At 41.6% G+C, this 24,921-nt stretch overlaps 1 protein-coding gene across 6 annotated transcripts in view; it reads left to right on the forward strand.

The window, feature by feature from the left end:
* Window positions 1-24,921, forward strand: part of mef2aa (myocyte enhancer factor 2aa) — a 58,303-nt gene that overhangs the window by 12,516 nt on the left and 20,866 nt on the right. For 5 of the 6 annotated variants that reach the window (XM_071520287.1, XM_071520289.1, XM_071520285.1 and 2 more), the window contains exons 3-4: window positions 3,348-3,557; window positions 11,832-12,035. In XM_071520287.1, the coding sequence (XP_071376388.1) occupies window positions 3,504-3,557; window positions 11,832-12,035 (258 nt within the window). In that variant the 5' untranslated portion in view covers window positions 3,348-3,503. The remainder of the gene's footprint in view (window positions 1-3,347; window positions 3,558-11,831; window positions 12,036-24,921) is intronic. The other variant, XM_071520291.1, reaches the window with a different exon arrangement.

Genomic DNA, 24,921 nt, shown 5'->3' on the forward strand with positions numbered 1-24,921 from the left:
GACTCCCTCTGACCCCCCCACCCCCGCGGAGGGCATGCAGAAGGGTCCTGAATAACAGGAAGTGGAGAGGCAGGAAGTTGAGTCTTGTCTGCCCACGGCCTGCGGTGGGATACTGGGGCTGAAGCTGCCTCGCACAGGAAGATCAACTGTCATGGCTTTGCTCAGGACTTTGGCTGCTGTCCATCACGTCAAAGAAGTGGAGGCATGCATGAAGCACATAGTGGGTGTTTCTTTAAAACAGGTCAGATAGGCTTGATTTGCAAATAGCTTTTGATATATTAGACTTTAGTGGGACATTTACTTTGTAGACTTTAAAAGATTTTAGAGGTAGAGATTTAGTAAAATTCAGATTAGTTTTAATAACACTGGCTCCATTATTTGCTCATAAGGTAAACCAGGTAACACATGTTTTCTTTTATATAGGACAACAGTTGAGGATGTAATGCTTCTCCATTGTGGCTGTGTGTGCAGCTTACACAGGCTTACTAGCAGAGGGGAGGAGGATGTGCTGGATTCAGTAATTACACTGGGAATTGAGCATGTTTTATTGAGTGTGAAAGGGCCAGCCCTGTCACCAAGCCTCCCAGTCTCTCAGAGGTCCGTCTTTAGGGAGGAGGAGACAGACAGGGCCTCCTCTCGCTGGGCCAGTCTCACACCGCGCCAGGGAGGATCAGTGCGGCTCTGGTCAGAAACCATCACAACGCTCAGTCTCTCATATGAACATATTCCAACATTATATGCATGTTTAGCAGAGGGGTCCTGTGTAAGGCATGGTTTCACTTTGCTCATTCTGTTGGACATGTCGTATTGATTTTTATGTCAAGCTGATGTGGTCGTTCCTATGGAGACATATTCTCTGTGCATTGATCTCTGTGGTACAAATGTTTGGTAAGCAGCTTTCAGAAGTGCTGGACTGCTTTATATCAAAGTGGACCAGGTGTAGCATATCAAGGTCTTTTTAAAGAGTATGTGATTAGATACTGTTATACAGTGTGCTGCTTTGTACCTACAAACACGTTTTAATGGGTTGAACTGTTATTCTGTCTGTCTTTGTTGACATAATGTTGCATGAGACCCGCTTGGTGACAGCTTGCACGTAGCGGAGTGGGACGAGTGCAGCAGGATTCCTGTTTGTACGGTGTGCACAAGTATTACACGTGTGTGTACACCGAGCTATCGAGATGGCCTTGCAGCTTTGTGTTGGCTTGCTCCTGCTTCCAGGCTTCCATTGGCCCCCTTGCCTCTGTTTGTCTCTTTATCAGTTCATCACTCTCTCTCTCTCACTCACACACACACACACACACACACACACACATAGCACATGATTCAGGCCTTGAACAGTTACTCTGTCCCTTTCTAACACTCCAGAGAAGTCCCGAGCATCACACATCGAACATGTACTGTTGTAGAAATTCCAACTTCCAACAAACAACTATTTTAGTACATTTAGACATTGTGCTTATTCGTAATCTGGCCTTCTTCTGACATGTCTGTGTGGGTAGTGGTGTGAATAGGTGCAGTTGCATAACCTACAAATGACGTGTAGGACAGTACAATTACTGTAGATAGATACTAAATTCATTGAAAGTCTGCCACTTAGTTCTTAATGTTGAAAAGTGAAAGTTTGTATTTTTTCCATACAACATGGTGTGATACAAACAGCCACAGTGTATAGTGGATATGACATTTAGACTTGATCTTTCAAATCCTCAAAATAAAAGTATTATCAGTAAGATGTTATCGCTTTTGACTAACTTTTCTTGAGTGTGGCCAGTAAGTTGAGAGCGCAGAAAGCAGCGCACCTGGAGTCTGAGGGCCCTCTCAGCTTGTCATTTTATATTTGTGTAAGAGAAATGTCATGACACAGTCTATTATGCCTCTAGACTTGAACTGTCCTGCTGTGACAGCTCCTCTGCATAAAGACACAGAAGTGTATGCGCATGCGTGCGTATGTGTGAGTGTGTGTGTGCCTCTGTGTATGTTATTCTCTGGATTCTTTCCAATACAGTTTTATTGTACAGTTGTAAAATGAGTAAGACTGTAGCGTTTTCGAGAAATAGATAGATAAGACATTCATGTCACTAATGGATGCTTGCTTACACACATGCACCCCCACACACATTGTGTCAGGATGTGTAGTTGGAAATGGTGAATGAACAAAAACGCTGTCATTCTCTCTGGCCTGTTGTGATGTGGTTTAGGGAAATTCTTTGTGGGGGTTCAGGCGGTTACTTTCCTGGCCGAGACAGCCATGCGTGGGTAGTTAGCTAGGTGATCTCAGTCAAGTTTGCCTACAGTGGAGCCCCGTTTCAGACAGCCAGACACCATAATGCCAGTCCATCTGTAACCCATAATGACTGTGTGGCAGTGGAACTGGTCATTTTCATTTTCACTGCCAATTCGGCCCTTGGGTTCCTCAGCTCACAACTGCTGACTGCATCTAACGGCCTGCGGTGACTACTGAGTTGTTAACCTTTCTACATTTGTACTCATAGGGGAAAAGTAGTTGTTTAGACGTTTTCTATTTGCTGTGTGTCTGGGTGTAAGTGATGGATGCTCCTCCAGGGAGGGGGCGATATCTCTTCTTGCAGAGCAGCAGAGACAAGGCAGAGTTAGTTGTCCCCTGGGAAACAGCTTGGTCTGAACCAGTGGCCAGGTTACAGGCTCACGTGGGAATACACCCCTCCTTCTCCTCCAGCCCAGGGGATTTCAACTACTGTCAACCCCAGACTGGGTGCTCTCTTAATCATCTTAAGAGCAAAGCTGGCATCAGGGTGGGTCGGTTCAGGAAGAGCTAGGAAATGTTGCTGCTCTGTCTCTGCAAGCAGTAGAAGGGAGACAATCTTCCTCTCACTTCAGGTGAACTTGGCTTTGCAAAACTCTTTATTAACAGATATAGAGGTAAAATTAGTCCAGTTGCATTAACAAAAATGTAAAAAGCTATACCAGTAATAATAACTATACCAATAATTGTTGAATAGATATTTTGATCATTTTAATCATTTTAGAAAAAATCTTTTTTGTCTTCCGCATGAAATGATGTACAGTATAATTTAAGTGTGTGAATTGTGCTCAGCAGGTCTTATATAAACTGCAGTCCTGTAAGTCTGAAGCCTTCTCCCATTGACTCCAGCTGTGGTGCAAGTGCAGCAGGGGAGATAGGGACACATCATGTGGGTCTCACACTTTCTGAATGTGCTTGAGAACAGAACACAGGGCCGTTCGATGCTTTGATGTGCCTAAGGAGACATCATTGAGTGTCATGTTAACTCTCTCTCTCTCTCCCTCTCTCTCCCTCTCTCTCTCTCTCTCTCTCTCCCTCTATCTCTCTCCTTGTCTTCTTGCAGATTGTGGTGTGGTCTAGTGAAGAGCGAAGAGTGAAGAGTGAGAGAGCCAACAAGAGAAGAGAGAGTGTTGTACAATGTGCTAGGAGAGCGAAGGAAGAAAGCTTGTTGTTTTTCTGATATTGTTGAGGTGTCAGAGAGACCGGACAGGACGCAGCCATGGGGCGGAAGAAGATACAGATCACCAGGATCATGGATGAAAGGAACAGGCAGGTCAGTGTTGTCAGAATTCGTCTCACACACAAACACCTACACACACACACACACACGGCGAAAGGAGGTTCTCCTAATGGTCTAAATAAGGCTAAACAGGATTGGCCTTAACGTTTTCCATTTGAGGTTGACTTTTGACTGTCATTTAGTTATTTTCATATTAACTAATCATTTTTCATGTCAGTGAATGGCCACGTGCGTGCTTTCAAGCCAATGAAAACATTTCATTATTTTTAATGCACAAATATCATTTGGTATGCTTTAGAAAAATCTAAAAACAAGAAGAAAGAAACAAAATAGAAAGATCTGAATTAGAGAATATAGGATTAGGAATATAGGATAAGCAGGCTTAGTGAAAACCAGCTTTATATTCCATATAGAAAATATTTCTTTATGTATATTAACTGTTTTACAAATGACATAAAAACAAGACAAGTATGTAATCATGTTACAGCCTCTGACAACATGTAATCCCCAGTAGTTTGTTTTTCAGCAGTACTTATTTTTGGATAGATTCAAATATGATTAAGACGAAATATAATCCATTATATGCTCAAATAAGATAAGCTCAAATTCAGTTAGCTTAGTTCAAAAGATGCTATCTTTATTTTACTTGGTAAAACGTTTGCACTGTACCTGTCTGAAGGTTATATTTTTTCAACCCTCCCTGTCTTGGACCAGAGTTCAGCAGCTGTCATGGAGTGCATGGATCTAAACAGGCAAACCTCCCTCCCCAAAGTCCCAGCCAGCTGAACAGGGACCATGACATTTCTTTGTCAGTGTAGCTGTATTTACAGACATGATTCCCCTGCCACCCTGCAATTTCAGCCAGAGAAGTTGATGAGGCAGCAGGAGCGCTGGGCTGCAGTGGGGGCCTCATGGCGTGGGAGTGAACTGAGGGTAGAGAGGAGCAAAGCGGGCCGCCTGTGGCCTCTCCACACTGCAGGGCTTGTCCCCCGGCCTGGCAGCATTGCTGGGCCCCTCGCTGTAGCCCTGTGTGTTTGCAGCTGCTTGGTAGTAATTAGGAGCAGCCACTGCACCACAGCACCCTCTCATTTGCAGGGTGGGTCAGCAGGACACACAGCACCCTTCTCTGCCTCAGCTACACTGGTTCTGGCTAGCCGCAGAGAGGGAGAAGGCTGGAATTCACTCTGTCTGCTCCTGTTAAATATAAACTCCTAAACAGCAAAACACTGTACAAAACAGCCTGGGTCTGTTAGGAACAAGAATAACGGACTTGGATATCTATAGTAGGAAGAGTGTGTCCATTTCTTTTTTAGCTGCAGTATACACCCTTTGAGTAGAGAGCTAAGTTGAGAAACAGTGAGCGTACTTTTTGATGAATTATACCCAGTAATGAAGATGTGTTCGTTTTGCCTGGCCAAATAGGACGCATCTTGTTCACACCCGCTCCAAATATCATTTGCACTCCCTCACAGGTGGAACAACTTTTTTGCTGCGCACACAGAAAGCTAATGGAGGTTGTGCTTCCTCTCCTGAGGGTGATAACATGATAGCTTGTGGTACTAGCCAATCGCTACACTGGCCCGTGTCTCTGACTGTTACTGTGGGGCTAGCAGTTCAGCCAAGTGAGAAACAAAAATCCACACGATGGGCCAATTATCAGTATAACACCTGGCTCTGGGTGGGATCCAAATAGGAGGGCACAATGCTTGTATCTACACTGTAGGCAATGACCTGCAACATCAGAGGAAAAAAAGGAAAGAAGGGAAATTACATGAAATCAGGTTGTCACTGATTGCTAGGTGAGCAACCTAACCCCTTGAAATGATCCATGCTGTGTAATGTATACTAAGTGAGCGGAGGACGAAATTTTGCCCTATTGTTTCACAGAAAAGTGGAGCTGTGGAGAGAGACATTGCTTATTATTAATGTGTCTCTCAAAGTCTAGTGTTTGCATCAGATTTGAAATGTCTCACTGTATCATTTGTGGGAAAGTTTATCAGCAGAGCACAGGCATTACAGCTTGCGTTTAGTTAGTTTTAGCTGGCTCAGCAGAGAAGCTGCTATGACAATAGGCCACTGTGCTAAAATAAAGCTTTGGTGTAATGTGATGTATGTGTGTGTATCTTTTTTTCCATGGGCCATGAAGCACACAGCACCATCTCCCTGGGGTGCGCTCTTAGCCAAGGGGGAATAGCCATTAGCATATGGTCCCCATTGTCGGGAGACAATTTGAATCTTTATCTACCCGGCTCCGCTGCTAGCTATCCATACTCATAGCATTAAAATGAAAGAAGGCCTTAAGTGGGCTAATTAAATAATATTGCAATACGGGATGTTGCGTTGGGACAGCGGGGGCTCCCCGCATTATCACTGCAAGTGCTTTGGAAGGGCTGTTAACCTTTCAGGATTTATAATACGGTGTGGCACTGGCTGAGAAGGTCTGTAATTGCACAATCTATCAAAACAAATGGATTAACTTCAGGAACCGTGAGTGCAGAGTTAGGACAGGTAGTGAACTTGGTTAATATTTTTTTTCTATTTTGTATTTTGACTTGCTTTATGTCACTCAGTAAAATGTAACTTGTTAATAATGGCAAAACATTTTTTTTTATAATTCAGCAGTATTCAGAGTGTGTTATTGTACAAAAATGACAAGTATGATATGATAACAAGTATGGCGTTGTACAATAGTTAGTAGCGTGCATCATGTATAAGACCTTATTGTACAGTTCGATGTTCACACAAAGGTCTGTGTCTCTGCTGTGCGGCCTTGCAGAGGTGTACCGTATGAGCTGTGAAGGCAGCAGAGGTCCTGTCATGCATATTGTAGGATGGTAAAGAGCCAGTTCCTGAGCCAGTCCCTAAGTGGTCCTAGAGCACAGAGGCAGAGTCATCAGCCAGACTGACACACTGATTGCAAACCTGTGTAAGAGATGAATGCTAGATAACAACCAGACAACAGAAGCACTCTGGTAGCCCCGCCCACTTCTCTGCCCACCCAGCGCAAGGCCTGATTTATTCTCAGATGACAATTATTACCTCTTTTGATCACACACACACACACACACACACACACACATACACTGTTTCTCATATTTTTCTCATTCTCTCTCTTTCTCTCTTTCTTTCTCTCTCTCTCTCTCTCTCTCTCTCTCACACACACAGACACACTCATATAGTACCTGTCTCATTAGGCAGAATCTGGCAGATGATTTAGAAGGAGGAGCGAGATACCTAGGCTACCCCCTGAAGAAGAATTGGTCTTTATTATGCCAGTGGACTCAGATGGCCCAATGAAATTTAGCCTTCCGAAAGAGAGGAGAGCTGTTGTGGCTTGATTGTGCTGTGGCAGGTTTGGGACTCATGAACAGTACAAAATAACAACAGCAAAGCCTGTGGCACTGTTTTCTCTGAGCATGTGCAGGGTCTTTCACCTAGTGAAGAGGGGGGATGATGATGGGGAAGGGAGGGTACACATTAGCCTCGTAACAGGGTAGAGAGAGGCTGGCTGGTGTAGCCTAGTGAGCAGTGTCTAGTGACGTCCTTTGGATGCCATTAAGCAGGCTCACTGGGGGTAATTGCCCAAGTCATTAAAAGTTTGATGATTTTGCTGCTGGGTGGAGGGTTGCCTGCCCTTGCTGTGGCTCATTTTGGATTTTGCTCTGGCACGTCAAATGCCTGTAGGCATAGAGCAGCTCTCTCTCCCTCTTTCTCTCTAGGGAGCAACACAGCACATACCTCCCATTTTTCAGCCCTCACCCATTCCAGAAGTTCTGAAAGGTCATCATTATTTTTTGACAGGTATAAAGCTTGTTGACAGAGAATGGACAGAACAGAGGAAAACTGTTAAATGTGACAGCCAGTGCATATATTGTCACTGTTAAAAATGATTTGCAGTTTCCTTAAAACTAAACTGAAGCAGCAAAACATGAAGCAGGGAGAATGGTGAGTTGTATTTGTTTTATTACAGAGGGGTTTTTCTTGTGGGCCGCTCCTGATGTTTTGCTAAAACCCTGACATTATTTGATGATGCAAAATTATTTGCAGTTTAGGGTTAGGACATTTTATCGACACAACATGCTGTCTCTCATGACGATCACTATTTTTATTAAATTAAACAAGTGACAATGAGCAGCGTTGTCTTTTTATTGCATCCCTCTTGTTATCGATTAGAGCTACTTCAAGGAAACCTAGTTAGATTTTGTTAACTAGCGTGTCATCCCCTCTACGAGACAGGATCAGTCACGGCTACTGTAGGTTTCAAGGTCAATCCCACTCAATGGAGGAGGCCTTTGTGCCCTCAGTTGTCCACATGGGGATCCTGGGGCTGTCCTCTCTCCTGGGGAGAGCTGATCCAGGCAGACAGTAGGGGTGGCCCTGGCCTGTCTCCCAGGCCCCGGCACTCTGGCACTGCAGAGCCAGGGCAGCAGCCACAGGGCCCGGGTCACTCTGCCAGCTGGTGCCAGGCCTCTCTGTCTCTCAAGCCCACTCTCGTGTCTGCCACAGGGGCCATCAGAGGTGACATGAGGCTCTCATAAGGCCGCCGGCTCCTCACCCCTCTGAAGGTGTTAGTGACTCAGGCATCTCCTGCCATGACCGAGCCACAGCCTCAGTCCCAGTCCCAGATGTCTTGTTTGTCATCTTGGCACCTCTGCCTCAGGACAGACATTGATAGACCCTTTGATTGACACATCCACTCTGTGTGTGTGTGTGTGTGTGTGTGTGTGTGTGTGTGTGTGTGTGTGTGCGTGTGCGTTTGTGTGTGTGCGTGTGCATGTGTGTGGTGGCTTGTTGTAGCATATGCTATTATATACTATACAACTTTTCATGGCAATGTCTGTCTATTAGAGGAAGAAAAACAAGAAAACAAGTTTCAAAGAATCAATGAATGGGTGAAACACACAAATACCCTTTTGTAGATTTAAGATGCTTTTTTCTCAAGCTGCACTATGCAACTGTTGCACATTGGCGGCCACAAATGGCAGCAAGAGGTTTTAATTTTGAGGATTTCAATACCCAGGAACCATGTAACGAGACATCAGTTAACTGCGTACAGCACGCTCATGTTTACCAAACCGGCTGGTCTGTGATTATTTTATATCTAGGCTATCAAAGGCATGAGTGAGGCAACTGAAATTGGTGAGTCCAACTTACGTGCTTGCTTCTGTTTAGGAGCAAATTTTGTAATTTGCACTTAAGTTTTGATTTGTCCTGTGTGTGGAGAAGATTTCCCGCAGTGACCGCACCAGAATTTTATTTGGGCAAATGTCTCAGTTAGAGTGGATGAGACACTCTTCTCTGTTGCAGCCCTATTTAGGCTGATAACACAGGCGTATTTTTACATACAAATTTTACATAGTGCAGCTTTAATAGTATTGTAGACAAAGTGCCTGGTTGGGTTTTAAACACATAAAACCATTCCCCAAAGTGTAAAAAGAATATGCAAAGAATGGAATTACCAAGCTCAATAAAAAAAAAAGAAAGAGGTGATGGTGGTGGAGCACTCAGGAAGAAATTGGGTCTGTAGAAAGTCTTATGTGAGAGCAAAATTAGCACCTCAGCTCCACATCGTGAGAGCATCTGAAAAGGTCAGAGTTTTCAGCCAGGCACAGACTAAATGAAATGCTAGTATAGTCGCTGATTTGGCTGCTATTGTGTGGGTTGTTATAATGACCTTATCAAAGGCTGAGAAAGTTGGAATCACTCCAGTTTATTGGAAGTTTAAATGTGTTCTCCCTTCTCTTTTGTCCTGACATTTGATGTCTCAGCACAGAACTGCTGTAAGATGCACTGAAAGATGCACTATGTAGTATAATGCAGCTTTACAATTCGTCTGACCCTGAAGCTGTCATTGTGAATTACATGAATTAGTCAGGGCATTAGATACGCACAACTTTTTACTGTAAGAACCAAGGTTATTATTGTAAGTAAAACTAAGATGAAAACTAGGTGTTAAAAAACAGTCATAATCTGAAATGGAAATTAAAACAAGACTTAGTGAATTAACTAAAACTGAACTAAAACTATCTTGTCTACTAAAGTTAAAATAAAATGAAAATGACATGCCTTTTTGTTAAAAAGAGAATGAATTTTTTCAGCCATTTCTAGTTTTTTCTAGTTTTTTTTAAAGAATTTCTGAGTTGTTGTTTGTATTACACAATACATGTGGCAAACATATACAACTCAAATTCAAATTCAACCCACACTGAGCGTCTTTGTGGGTCTCTTTGACTTGGTGAACCATAGGAAAGCTCTGCCAGCAAACCTCCCACTTGACCTCAAGGATGCTTGTGGTTTTCCACTGTCTCACCAGTCACCCCAGAGAACATGGAGGTGGAGGGAGGTTAAAGCCCTGATGTCTGCACATCTGTACGCTCTGAGCTGTGTTGTGTCGTGCCCTAACGCGCTTAGATACCATAAGAGAACCAGAGAAGATGGCATTTGCACAAAATAGCCGACTTCTTTCTCTATCAGAGATAACCGTACAAGCACAGAACAGTTATGTGGTGTTCACCTTTAACAGCAGTGTGAGCAGCAGCTGGCTTTGTAGAGGCACTGTGTCTGGGGCTGGGGCAAGGACCGAGTCTCAGCGCTGCTGCTGAGGGTGAAATGAAGCGGTGCCTGGGTCAGCAGCCCCGCACTCAGCACTCTGCCATGCATCCAGGTGGAACAAAGTCCTCGCTCAGCGCCTCATCCTGGGCTTCCTGCTGAAAGGTGACATCTCCATGGCTTAACAGCCACATTCATCTGCTAAAGAGCATACAATTTGTTAATCATTTCCCCACATGACAGTCTCTGCTTTCCAGATGGTTAAGCAAACAAACAAATATGCAAGCGGGCAAATGAGTGAGCAAGCAGGCAGCCCTAGTGTTTAGTCAGATGAGGCTAGTATCAGCTGGTTAGACCTGCAGGTGAACCAGGAAGGACTGTGCTCTAACTAGAACTGAGTAGAAAGAAGTCATCTACTGTCCAGGGATTGGTCACAGTAAATACCCTTGTCTGCCTCCATGCAGAGATCCACCTTCTGAACATCATCAGAATGACATGCACAAAACCACACAAGTGCTTTTCTTGTTCAGCTATACTTACTCTAAGGCTTTATGTGTCAGAGATTTGCAAGGAAACATGTTATTAGATTTAGCTGTTCCTGCATTTAAACTGTGTCATTTCAAGAAATGTCATTTTAGTATTTGGTTTGTCATATGAGCTCAACTAACACTGGTGCACTGAATAGAAAATGACACAAGAAGAGGCTCCTGTGTGTCTAGAGCAGGAATAATGGCCCTGTGTAATTACCTGTAGTGTGGAAGATTTGAAATTCATTTTTCACAGTTGGAGTGACCCTACTGCCTGAGTGGTTACACAGATACTATACAACACATAGGATTATACTGCATTATGCCAGTTTAAATGAGGGTATAGCCGCAAGCTGTGACCAATTAAAGTTGAACAAAGCCAGCTCATCTGCTCAACTCCTCTCTTAGTAGGTCAGTGAAACTGATGAAGAATACAGACACATACACACCTCCATGGCTCTAAGCACAGCTTTTACTAGCACGCTGTACATTTAACAAGAAGCATTCTCTAAGAAAGAAACAAAAAAAAGTCTTGAGACAGTGGTTTCGAGTATACAGATTTCTCAAAATACATTTCCAACAAATATGTAACTATAACAAAACCAAGGAAAGAGTGTCTGCATTCCCAATTTCCCTACTTCTGACTGGTGTTTTTAGCATGAGAAAGGAGTGTAGCATGCTGTATAGAGGCGGTGTAACATAATGACATGTGTATGGGGCTGAAGCGACCACAGAGACAGAGCTGCAGAGATACAGGACATAAAGTCACTTTGCAGAGAGGGTTGGGTTACCATTGGAGTGATGTATGACCCGAAGTCCCATCTGAGGACTCATGTTACAAGGCTTATGCTGCACTACGGAGATAGCTTTCCGTATATGGAGTCAGGGGCTAAAGTAATGTATGGACCCCTGTTGTTGCCAAACCTCTGACTCAGCTGGCTGACTTGTGCTTCTGACCCTGACCTCTGGCCTGATAACTAGACATTTTAGACCTGCACTATTATATTCATTTAGGGGTTTGTTTCCAATATAGCTGTACAATATAGATTGATTTAAAAACATGACTTATTTCCCCTACAAATAAGAATGCTCAATCTGTTTATTATTTACGCTTGCATACATTGTATGTAGATATACTAATTTCAATTTTGTCAATTTAAATGTGATTTTTCTATTTAGAGAAACAGTTTCCCTCTGTAATGGGTGGTTTTGTTTTCCCTGTGTTCCTCAGGTTACCTTCACAAAGAGGAAGTTTGGCCTGATGAAAAAGGCCTACGAGCTGAGCGTACTATGTGACTGTGAGATAGCCCTCATCATTTTCAACAGCTCTAACAAACTGTTCCAGTACGCCAGCACAGACATGGACAAAGTGTTACTGAAATATACAGAGTACAACGAGCCCCATGAGAGCAGAACCAACTCTGACATTGTAGAGGTGAGTGAGCGCCACTTTCTTGCTTTATGAGGGTGAGAAAACTTCTTCTTCATTCTTTCACACCATCCTCTTTCTCTTTTTAATAGGCACACTATTATACAAGTACAATCCTATATCCCTATTTAGGCTAAATGAATCAGCAAAATATGTTTTATTATTTTGGTATTAGCTTCAGACCAGCAGTGAGAAAATACGCTCATGGAATGACAACCAAGAGGCGTAAACCTTTGTTATATGCTGCAAGGGTAATATTTTAGACATACTGTATGAAAGTGAGGAACAAGTAACAGTTTCCTTCTAGTCACCATTGAGATAGGGCACAGGAGGTCTGCATTCCCTGATAAGTCCAGCTCCTCATGGGCCCATCAACTGACGTGGAAAACCTATCTCTGCACACAGTAGCTGCTGGCCACCATGCCGACCCTGTTTCCCGTAGATATTGTACCTGCATGGCTTAGTCCTCCAGCAGCCCTTCTGTACCATTGCTCACGACAGACAATTAGCCTGGCTATTACTATAATAGTTTTCTAGTGAACATGCTTGAAATATTCCATTCATGCGTTATGAAAATTACACAAGCACTTGGTCTTCCTGGCAGCTACTGTCTCCCTGCATTGCTCAAGCACTAGCGGAAGACTAAGCCACTTGTTATGCTAGCCTACAAAACTGTCAGCCAAAAGCGTCAATGAAAAGTAAATGGGGATGATTGGCGATACATCCGGATCCAAATGTCTTTCAATGACGCACTTGTGGTTTTTTAAACGTATTCAGGATCTGCTTTCAGAAGCTAGTTTCTTCATTCTGACCAAATGAAAAGCAAACACATTTAGGCCTTGACAAGAAAATCACGATACTACTAATAAAAGTTGCCTATTAATTTTTATAGCCAATATTTAAAGTAGACATAGACTGGCTCTTGTTTGGACTGAGGTGTTTTTATTAGACAAAGCAGACTGTTCCCAGATTTCTACACCGCTGCGTCATAATCCTCTAATGTTTTTACTAGCACCTGTCCAAGGAAACATACCTTGTTATTATTGCTGCCCAATAAAGAGACCTTAAGTATTTAAGATGGGTGAGATTTAAAAATTTCAAGAATCTTAGCTTTGGAAAAGTCTTTTGCTTGGAGGAATGAGTAGAATTACATGCAGCATAAAAGAGTCAGCTGTGGCCCGTTATCTTTTATTCATGCTGCTGCTGCTTGTGAATTACCTGCTTGGCAGAGCTGCAAAAGAGCGCTCTGGCATCCAGTAGACCCATGCAGTCAATCCTCCATCAGGGGCCCTCAGAGAAGAGCAGGGGCTCACCTGCATAAAAAATACATGGATACATTCCTTCCTTATGTAACAGTGACCACAAATTTGTTTTTTGTGTCGTGACTTGGGAAGCTCTCTTATTTTAACTAAAGAAGAAAAGCAAATACGACTAAAGCAAATACAACACCTTCCCATAGTCAGAATCATTTTGGATTATTTACTGCCTATTGGTTGGGTCATCTCCTTTAGCCTATAGTACATATACCTGTGGTCTGTGTAATTGGCAAGTGCATGGTACATAATGTCTGCACGAGGAGCACCAGTGGTCCATTGCCAAACAAATTGGAGGACAAACTGGTAGTGATCTGTTCATTTCCCACTTAGCCCCTCTGGCTACTCTCAAGGAGGCTGCCCCGCTGCACGAAAGGCGAGAACAATGTAGCGTTGTTCCTGCTCACTCGGCCAGCATCTGTGCAGATATGCACAAATCCCCCTCGGCCTGCTGGCTATGTGGTCAGGGTTCAGAAGTGAAGAAGCAGAGCAGAAGTAACCAACCCGGTCCACTTCCACAACATTGCCACACAACCCCACTATTCACTTGGCCAGAGAGCAGCACAAGAGCAAATGTTACAGGAGGTAGAGAAAGCTCTGGCGCTGTGGTTTTATCTGGTCAAGAGTTTTGGCAAAATCCTGAAGTGTTGTCATGTAGAGAGAATGGCCATTTCTTTTATTAAGAAATGAGAGGCACAAACCTTCTCTAGTCTAGTTTATTTATATAGCCCTTTATCACAGTCAAGTCTCAAAGGGCTTTACATACCATCATGTACCATATCACAACATACATATACATACTACATATATATCTGAATATGAATTTGAATAGTCAAGATGGACTATGTTATCCATGCATTTTCCATCAAAGAATTCACAACAAATTAGCATTTGTTTTTTGTGTATGTTTTGTATTCTTTCAGTGTTTGGCTGACTGCCTCTATCAGTGAGCGCTTTATTTCATCAGTATAGGTTGACATTGCTCTCCTCTACAGATCCTCGTACGCTACATACATGAGGAGGCCATGCATTTGTAATGATGGGAAGATGCCACCCCTCCCCCCCATCTGTCTGGTGAAATGGGCCTCACATGAGGACACTTACACTGGACACTTATCTAAATTTTTAAATTGCATTAAACCAATATTTGCCATGCAAACAATCATGTGCTCATTTGCCTGGTTTGGGAGATCAGCAAATCCTTTCCCAATTTTCATTGGGCAGCATACGCTCTCATTCCGTGTGAGAAACCAAATCAAAGGTCACATTCCTACTCAGTAGTACCATCTGTAGATAAAGGGTGGGCTGTGCAGTGTGGGAGAACAGTCTCCATGTTTTCCACAGATGGATGCATGCCTGGGCCACAGTTTGATAACCCAGTGGAGGGCTATGGACTTTGTCTCAAACTTGGCTCACAGTCCAAAGCAGAGCAGTAGGCTCAGATTTTTCTTCTGGAGGTGTGTGTGTGTGCCTGTGTGTGTGTGTGTGTGTGTGTGTGTGTGTGTGTGTGTGTGTGTGTGTCTGTGTGTGTCTGTGTGTGTGTGTGTGTGTGATTGAGTGTGTGGTGGTCTTAACCTTAGCAACACTCCAGGCGACAGGTGAACTGTTGCATGAAATCTCTGTCAATTGTATTCACGGGTGTCCCTGATCACATATCTTTCTAATGTAAAAAGTGACAAAAGATGACTAAGAAGGAGTTCATTTATTTATTTTATTAATTTATTTATTAATTCTTGCATTCATGCATTTATTTATCCATTTGTTCATTCACTAATTTTTACTGAGAATTAGCTCTGCTGTTGGATCATACTCACCAACACCCTTTTTACTTGGAAATAAATGTGGTATTTAATGTGCTAGTGTTGTTTTGAAGAGAACAGAGTATTAGCGTGTAAATGTTTTACAGTGTTGTTTCTATTGTGTTTCTTATTGAATTCTATTTGTACCACAAATGAAAATGCTGCTGTTAGTCATTAGATTAATCTAATAATGTTTACTCTTCCTCCCCGCTCCGCTAGTGGAGGTAATAAGATTTTGCTCAAGCTTCTCTATAACCTCACATTGTTATCCTGGACACAGAAAGATCACTGTCTCCAGAAGATACCTTGAAATCAGATAGTAACTTCACAGGCATCATTTGGCGTCTATCTGTCCTCTCTTTGAGCAATTCAATACGATTAAAGTATATAGTAAGGCAAAGATTAATTAGGTTTGCATGCACAAGGAATTGACATGAAGTCAACACTTTAAAAATAATCTTATAAAATAGGGGTGGTGAATATGAGGCTTTAACCCAATTTGGGAATGCAGTTTGAGCCAAATGCCAATGCCTCGCCATTGTAAATAACTGGACTGTAGCGGCTGCAAGGAACTGACTTTTCACTGCTCTTTTGCATGTCTTTTATACCTTGCCCATCGGTGACAGTAAACAACCCAGGAGCATTCATAGGGAAATTCTGCTTATCTTCTTCATACTCTAGAGGGTTGACCATTGTTAATGTGATTTGAGAAATACAAATAATTTCCCACTGTATTTTAAGATTTATGATAAACAGTCCCTCTCTCACCAGCCCCCTTCACTAAGAGGAAATCTGCATTAGAATGTCATGTAATTTCCATTAGGTTTTATTTCATTATCATTATCAGCTATTGTTATAGATGGGACTGTATTAATCATTCTATAAGATATGTAAAATTTGACCGTTACAGAATGTCAGGCCCTGTATACTTTTCTTTAGCACTCTTCATCTGAATCATCCCTTTCTTCCCATTGATTATCATGTAGCTGAAATTTGCCATTTGCAGGTTTCAACAAAAGCCATTTACACAATTATCACACTTGGTGATTGCATTTGTCATCATCTCCCTTATACTTTATGTTGCAATCCTTAAAGCTGAGGTTTTGAGCGATAGACATTACACAGTAAATGGAGTTGGTGTGTCTCAAAAGTATTTGCAATGATTCACAAGAAAATGAAATCATCAATTTTATTAGCAGTTATGGAATGTATTCCTTACAGAGGTGTGGACTGTGAATGGAATTTGAGACAGGGGATGTTTATGTTGTCAATCAAAGACTGAGCGGTGATTAAGACTCATTTCTATCTTAATGAATGCAAATTGGCACATCTGCTATGGTGGGCTAGCTGTCCAGACTCTTCAATTAGCATGATTGATCAATTATCCTCCTCCTGGTGGCTCTCTGGAAATGGAGGCTGGGGAAGAGATGGGGTGGCGAGCGGCGGTGGGGGATGAAGAACTGTCAAAAAACCTTCACTCAACCCATCAAAATACAGTTTCTTTATTTGATTGGACTAAAACAATAATGCAATTTCTTTTGACTAAAAGGGGGCCTTCACTTGAATGTGCATTCCCTAAAAATAGAGTGTGACAATTATAATTGAAATTATTGACATTTTATCTTTGAATGTTTTTCGAACCAAACACCAGCACTTTGAGTCCCTGCAGGCTGGTTAGAGATCAGAAGGTGATCATGGCTTAGATTAATATAATAGAGAAATAGTTGTAAGTTGAAAGGTTCTTATTGTGTAATCATGGAGAATAGTGACTCAAACTGTAATTTTGGCAATGTTGAAAATATATTTTTCTTCATCGATTTTGTTCCTATATTTCATCAGTTTTGTTTGTGTTGCCATTCCCATTGTAATACATACATTTTACATTAACAAAAAACACCATTTGCATTGTAAATCTCTATCTGATTCTCCATCAGCAGAATTTCTGATCAAATATTCCTGTGAGAAATGAGCTTGAGCCATGCAAATATAGATCAGGACTCTTTCAAGTATGAATTCTATTGAGGATATTGTAGCGCGCAGCTTGTTTGTGTTGGTTTTATAATAGTAAGCAAATTCCTTGAATATCAAAGCACACTGGTGAGATTGTCCTGTGTGTGGCATATTTCTAATTGTGAAATACAAAAAATAATAGGGACGGTCAAATGAGGCTCTGGCTGGTACACAGAGAACTGCTCCCACGTCCTCTTATGCAACTTGCAGAGAGTATTAGCTATCAAGACAATAGAGTATTTGCATATTATTTACTGTAGAAATCTGCAACACATTGGTCAGATAGTAATGAGAAAATGCTCCGGGTTAAAAACCAGGTCAGCTGTACAATCTTCTGTGCAATAATTATATATCTAATGGAATAAAAATCAATATTCCAGCACACAGGGTCACAGAGCTGATCACAACCATGATCACTTATCTACCCAAGTGCACGGTCAGTTTAATAAGTCAAAAGTGGTTTGGATGTTAGTATGAAGTAATGAAAAGTCACTGTGTGTTGTAAGTGTTGCATAATTAGATCCATGAGGCTGCGGCAGGCTGATAAATCTTACCTTATTGCTGGTGGCATTACTTGTGGCTCATGCAATTTAGGACACTGATGTCAGGGACTTGTCCAAAGCCTAGATTATCCCACATCAAACGAAAAAGATTTAACTAAAAGAGGTCACAGTCACATCTTATGTTTAATGTGAACAAAATGATAAAACAAAAGAAACCATTAGTTCTTCAAGGACCTAATAAAAATCCTACCGTCACTTTGTGACTTCAGCAGATCTAGAGGCATAAAAATTTACTTTTTTGCATGACATGCTATTGTTTGTGCACAATGTATAAAACGTGTGCCTGAGTTACAAAGAAAGCGTGTGAATAGATACAAAACATGCACACATAATAAGCTAATATATGACTCCAGTGCACCTGCACCAACCCTGCTCTGAACTGTGGTGTTGGAGAGCTTTAAGTGTTGACTGATACAAATCCTTGCATCTGGTTGATGATAAAGTCTTTAATATCCTTCAATTCTCACATTAACAATGGTAAAGCCCATTAGCTCTCATTATACTTGTCAATTATTTCTTATTAACAACGGCTTGCATCACAGCTGTCAATGAGCAATGCCTTGATAACTTATCCCCTTTTTTTTACCTGAAGAAAAACTTGATTAATGAATCTTGATAAAAGCCTCATTCAATTAAATATATCTTTATTCAACAAAACATACTATTAAACTAAATAAATCAATGCAATTAACTAAATTCAACTAATTACGGCAAGTGGGTGAAGTCAGTTTGAAACTTGTTAAATGATCTAAATCGAGCACAAGTTTTAAAACCTGCACATTGTATTAAATTGTGAGCACATTTTAGGGTTAGGGTTTGCACAAATTATGAAATTGTGCTCGCAAAATAATGAAAGTGAAGGTACAATTTAACCAAACAGTAACATTGTGTGCCCTCAGTATAGTAAATCGTGGTCTCGAAATATTGTTCTTTTTTTTCTGCAGCCATTCCTGTATAACACTGAAGTGAGTGGTATAGATACTGAAGTGTTATACAGTATCTATACCTATCCTCCTCCTATAGACAAGTCTGTACAACACAATATCGCTTGCCATTTTCAGTACAGTACCAATTTCCTCACTTACTCCCTTTCCCCCCACTATGCTATCCTCCCATCCATATTGGTATTGGGCCATAGCTAGCTCACAGCAGCAATGATGAGAAATGCCTTTTAAGCTAAATCAAATGTCATTGCTATTGACATAGACTTATTGGGTTGATGTTGATTTTCCAGGGCATTCCAATATATGTGAAATATTCTGCCAGCCCATTTTTAATATTACAGAAGAAAAACAAATATGTACTTTTGGGCCCCTGTGATTTATTGGAGTGATATTAATTTGTTTTTTTTATATTATACAGTAGATCACATAGTTTTTACCTTAAGCATGAGTGACTTTTTTTTGGATCAGGCACTGTGCAGTTTATAGCATGATGTTGATTTGTTTTATGTAATTGAGTTAAATGTTAGTGGGATTGGAACTATATTTTTTAAATTAATGGATGCATTTGTAGAGAGGAAATTCTCTGTGGCATTGGTTTGTATTGAGGAAGAAGTCTCTGCTTCTGGCATCTACTGTATGTTACTACATAAATACAAAGCATGTCAGTGTTTGAGTATCAGTACACTGTATCTCTGGAGAGGGTGGTGAAGAAACCATTAAGCATTGAGCAGCCATTAATTTATGTGTTTGTAAAATGCTATTACTACCTCTTCATTTGATGCTCACATAAACACACCGTGTTGTGAAGATGTGCAACTTCCTCTTTCCTGTGTGCACAAAGTGTTTTGTGTTCTTCAGAGCAGGCGCTTCACTTTTGGCGTGTATTTCAGGACAGGTCAGGTCCAAAGTGAACTTATGTTGCCAGTCTGCAGTCAAAACAAACACACTGTATTTCTATAGCCCCAGAGTCTATTTTGAGAATAGTGCAGTAGGACAAGATACCTAAAAATAAATGAGGACTTACAAATGTGTATGGTGAAAACAGAGAGAGAGGGAGATCTTTGTCAGCCACAACAATACATAGGAACCCTGTCCTTTGTTACATAGCCTATAGTTACAGAATGTTGTTTCAACTGTTAGAAACTGTGTGATTAGCCAATGTGATTCTTATGTGCAGAGAATGACAAGATAAAAGTTACAATTAGTTCTTGGTTATTTTGAGAACAATGCATTTTACCTCAGACATTCAATCATTTCCTTGTATAAATAGGTGTGATATACTCTCAGAGGCCTACTGCTTTTTGTACATATAGTACTACAGTAATGAGACAATGACACACATTTATTTTGACCTGTTTTATTTATGAAGTTAGGAATGTGTGCAAATTCTCTTGTTCATTGTTGAAGAAAAGGATATGCAAATTATTGCTCTCCTCTTGGCATATAACATTTATATCTTAACATTTATATCTGTTCTGTAGTTCTAAATGATCAAGCTATTGCAATTTCCAAGTACTGCGGTGAGAGTTGTCTGAAAAGTCTTCACTTGCCACAGTGAGTGAAGCAGTACTAATGGTATTGTTGCTAGCAACATGCTGGGTTTCAAAGTGCCCCTCTTTATAGGACAAGGACTCCTTTTCCTCTGGGCTTTTAGTGAAAAAGGGTCACCAGTCCTCTGTTGGAGTATTTTGAGTGTAATGAAAGTAACTGTGGTGGTAATTTTCATGTATTTCACAGAATATCCTGTTATTTCTATCCACTGTTATGAAACAAATACACTATTTTGCTACTTGGTAATTGAGGAAATACATTTGATTTTCAAACTGGAAATTAATTTTGATTATTGAAATTCAAGTGTCCATTACCAGCAGTCACTTGCAATGAATTCCATACAACTGAACTACAGTAAGTGTCTGTATATGTGAAAGTATACAATAGTTTTCCTGTGAATTGTTGAGTGGCTGAGCTCCATTATAAAGTAGTGGTTTTCTGTGTGTTTTACATCCATGTTCCCATTGTTTTATTATGTCTCTGCACTCCTGTGTGTGATGCTTGTTACTAGGTTACTGCTAAGAGATTTTTGTTTTTGGCACATGTCGAGCTTCATTGACGTCAGAGCTTGTTTTCCATCCTCTCAACTATGATTCGTATTTCTCATTTCAAATCTAGGTTCTCTTGGAGAGCATAGAATGAAAAGAGACACAACAACAAAAGACCACCAGCCATAGGGCCTTCTTCTAAACATGAGTTTCCAGTGACACTAATGAGACATACTCTAATCTCAAATGCTTGAGCACTGCACTCAAAGTCTTGAACTAAAAGCACTAGAGTTTATTCACTAAGGAAACAAGAAATAAGATGCACAAGTTCATTTTTGGACTGGATAACCAATTGTTCCGTCTTTAAAAATCCTTTTTTCATTTCCTTATTTAAGTTTCTCACATGTCTCATGTGCGGATCGGATTCCCTGCTCACTCTGAACCAGTGGTTAGATGGTTAGATGGCCATTCTTAAGGTTGAAGAATATACCACCAATACAAATATTTTATAGAAGATACTGCATTTGAACTGGTTGGTGTGGGTGCAGCTCGCTCTCTGATCCTAGCGTGAAACCTGGTAAACAGATCTCAACCTTTCCACAAATAAGACAGAATCTGATCAACCTAACCTGGCTGCAGTCAGCAGAGGAGCATGACCTATTGTATACCACACATGCAACCTGGGAATGTTATGGTACGCTCCATCCCGTCTTACAGGTTGTCTTCTTATAGCGTCATCAAAAGCCATGTTTTCATTCTGTGTTTAACATGGCTGATGATATGACTATCAAGACATGTCATGGAGCAGCACAGGTTAAATGAATAGTTCACCCGAAAATAATTTTGTCATTATATACACAGTTGAAACATTTTTGAAGTTTGTATGTCACAGTAACACACATCGGCACTGGATGACTCTGTTTGGAGTAATTTTATGGTTTTTTTTTGGAACTGTAAAGAAACGGTCACCCCAGTTGTTTTGGAGAGTGTTTCAACTGGCATAAGGGTGAGTAGATAATGACAAAATTTTCATTTTTGGGTGAACTATTCTTTCAAGCACTAAACTTTGACACCAAGAGGAACCGGGTTTGACCCGGTTCTCCACCCTGATCTTGGTTGTTTTTTGGGCTTGACTCTGTGTGCGCCTGTGTGTCCGGGTCACTTTTCCGGCGTGAAAGGGTTACTAGTGACACTTGTGGTGGCTACTTACAGGTCCTGAGAAATCTCTCCCATAACCCACTGAGTGCAGTCATTTCAGTCAATTCAGAATGGAGGCAAAGAGGGCTTTTTCTCTTAACTGTAGCAGCTCCTCTTACAGCACTTTGTGACATTAAGATGTCTGACACATCAGTTTTATCTCCTGATTAGCATTGACAGATTAAGTTGAAGCCTTGAGGTATCTGCCCACTATTTCCTTCACTTCATATTTTGGTGTTTTGCTCTCTCAACTATTTGAGATCTGTATTCTTTTTATATTAACTTTGACATTGGCTAAAACATGATTACGCGCTATGTTGCCCAATTAAAAATGTGTTCATGTTTTTATTTGTATTTGTATTTTAAACATGTATAACCTCATATAGCATTCTCTAACATATGTTTTCTACATGGTGTGTGTTGGTGAGTATACTACAGTATATAACGTATAGCTTCTCAAGTCCCATCTAGACACCTGTCATACAGAACGTACTACATAAAATAGGTCAGACATTGAGCTGGCCTAATTTGGTTTGATCTAGTTAAATTACAGAAGAGCTACAGTCAGAATGCATCACTAAGCTGCCTCTGTGGGGAAAAACAGAGCTGATATGAATGACCACAATGGCTTGGACAGAGGAACAATGATACTAGTAAAGTTAAAGTTCACGAGAACCACAAGCCATGAGTCCACCCCCTGCGTTCTTTAATGACCTTGTGGGCCGAAAAGACTGAAATGAGACCTTGCATTCATGCACCGTGGTTTCTGCACGTTAGCTTGTGCAACAACCAGCTTGCCCTTGTGCCCCCCTCCTCCCAGTGTGAGTGCTGTGTGGCCGGCCCCTCCTGCCCAGGGGCGAGGACAGAGCAAAGCCTGCTGGGAGGAGGGGGTTGGGGGTTAGCTGGCACCGTGCCGCCTTCCCCTGGCTGCCTGGCCTGACTGGGGGCAAAGAGGGAGGTTGCTGTGTCTCAGATTGATGAGGACAGGTCTGTGGTCTGGGTATAGAGTGTTGCAGAACAGACGTCCTGCTGGCACATCCTGCCCTCTCTGCCGCACGCCCCCCAGCCCTCCGTACTCGCCTTATCGGAACTCCTAATTGTCCTTATGAATATTTTAGAGGTGAGCAGGAATGGGAGTTGAGGGTTGGGGGTATGGTTTCAAGGGCCCTGACAGCTAATGATCCACTCAATGACCAGAGAGAGAGAGACAGAGAGACAGAGACAGAGAGTAAAAGGGTGAGAAAGCTAGTTTATTCTCAATAATCTTTGTTTAATGGTTATGTTTTTGGTCTAGATTGTAATTTCATACAATCTGTTGTATATGTTTGCCACCACTTCTTTCTGCAGAGTGGGAACAGAGCCTGTGTTCCCATTTTTTTCAATCTGTAGATAATGATGACATTGGTACGCCTTTATCCTCAATTTGTACTTTAATTCCCTCTTGTCTATACTGAAAATATGCAGTCCGCTGATTGAGACTGTTCTCTTTGACTGTGGCAGCTAATAGCTTTGTCACATCAGTCATTCACCACAGTCTCAGAGCAGCTGGCTCTCTAAGGGAAGGCACCGCTCACTCTACTGCAATTGCCTCTTACTCGATAATATGGATAGGCTATATTTAAGTGACAATCTAGTCGGTCAGCCACAGGTAATCATCTGATTTACTGTATACTGGGTTGAAATAAGATGATAGCTTCTTTCTAATATGCATCTCTCCTTTAGAGATTTGGAGCGCATGACTCACGTTGGATTACTGGGTCACTACTAGCCTGACTTTGAGCTCTCAGTTCATTGTGTTCTGTCCATTGTCATTGTAATGTCAGGAGGGATTGGATCTCACTATATTGTATATTGTTTTTCAAACAGCTGCGCTAAGGCAACAATATCAAAATAAAATGCAGACGGTTCAGCTGAGAGCCTGCCCCCTGCCACTGCTTTTCCTGTCGACTGAGTAACTAGACAATAGAGTGAACCAAAGGAAGGACATGAATCCAGCCTCACATCCTGGTATCAGTCCACTCGTTGATGTGTAATGGTCATGAGATTAAACAAGATATGTCTGGGAATTACAGAGGTTTCCTTATCTAATGGCCCTTCACTCCCGACTCAGTATATGAGGGGAGACAGAGAGAGGCAGCCATAGCCCTGCTGCAGTACATTAACCTAGCGCTGGGCTGTGGCGCACACTGCCCAAAGAACAACCAACAGAGGCTTTTATTCCCCTCAAGTGAAAACTACTGCACCGGGGGGGAAAGGGAACATGGTGGTGAAAGACTTTTCTCTTAAGATGTTATATAAGAGCAGAAATATTCCTTAGCAGATAAAAGCCTTCCTATCAGCCGCCTCCCCATGCCGATTTCCTAGTGCGTTCACACTCAAAGAGGCCCTTTGATAAGCACATTAGATGGAACAGCCTGGACACAATGGTGATGTCATGAGGATTAGCACGCTACCTTGCTTAGTGTGGCAGCGGGCACAAGGGCTAATTCACAGCACTGCAGGGCGAGAGAGGCTGGGACACCCAGTTGAAATGAGGTGAGGGAAGGCCTCTGTACAACGAGCAGTTAAAATATAGCTTTTAAGTATCACTAAAGACTAAAGGCTTACTAAACAGAGCATTCATCAACGGAGCATTCATCAATAACATTCACGATATATACTCCCAATTTTGCACATTTTGTGTCATTTGTTGTTATGTTGCCATTTCACTAGTAACTGTCTTGCTGTTGAGGGGCCCGTAATCAGAGCTCCGCTGTACTAGTCATAGGTCAGGTGGCACTCTACCAATAGTGAAAGCTAAGTATAGCTTTTTGCTGTGATTCAGGCACAATGGAAGACACTATGGAAGCAGCCTCTTCATGCCTTCCTTTCAGCCATCTCCCCCACAATTTTGAAGTTCAGCTTTTATACCTAACCACTATCTGTCTCCTTTCACCCTGCCTTCTATGCACATACAGTACTGTACAGTACATGAATAAGTTAAACGTAAAAAGCTCTCTTGACACAAGAGAGGGAGGACATCAGAGT

Source organism: Centroberyx affinis, unplaced genomic scaffold, assembly GCF_046629955.1.
Source record: "Centroberyx affinis isolate AG114_WGS23_722 - 3 ecotype Tasmania unplaced genomic scaffold, CSIRO-AGI_Caff_v1 ptg000789l_1, whole genome shotgun sequence".
Lineage (NCBI taxonomy): Eukaryota > Metazoa > Chordata > Actinopteri > Beryciformes > Berycidae > Centroberyx > Centroberyx affinis.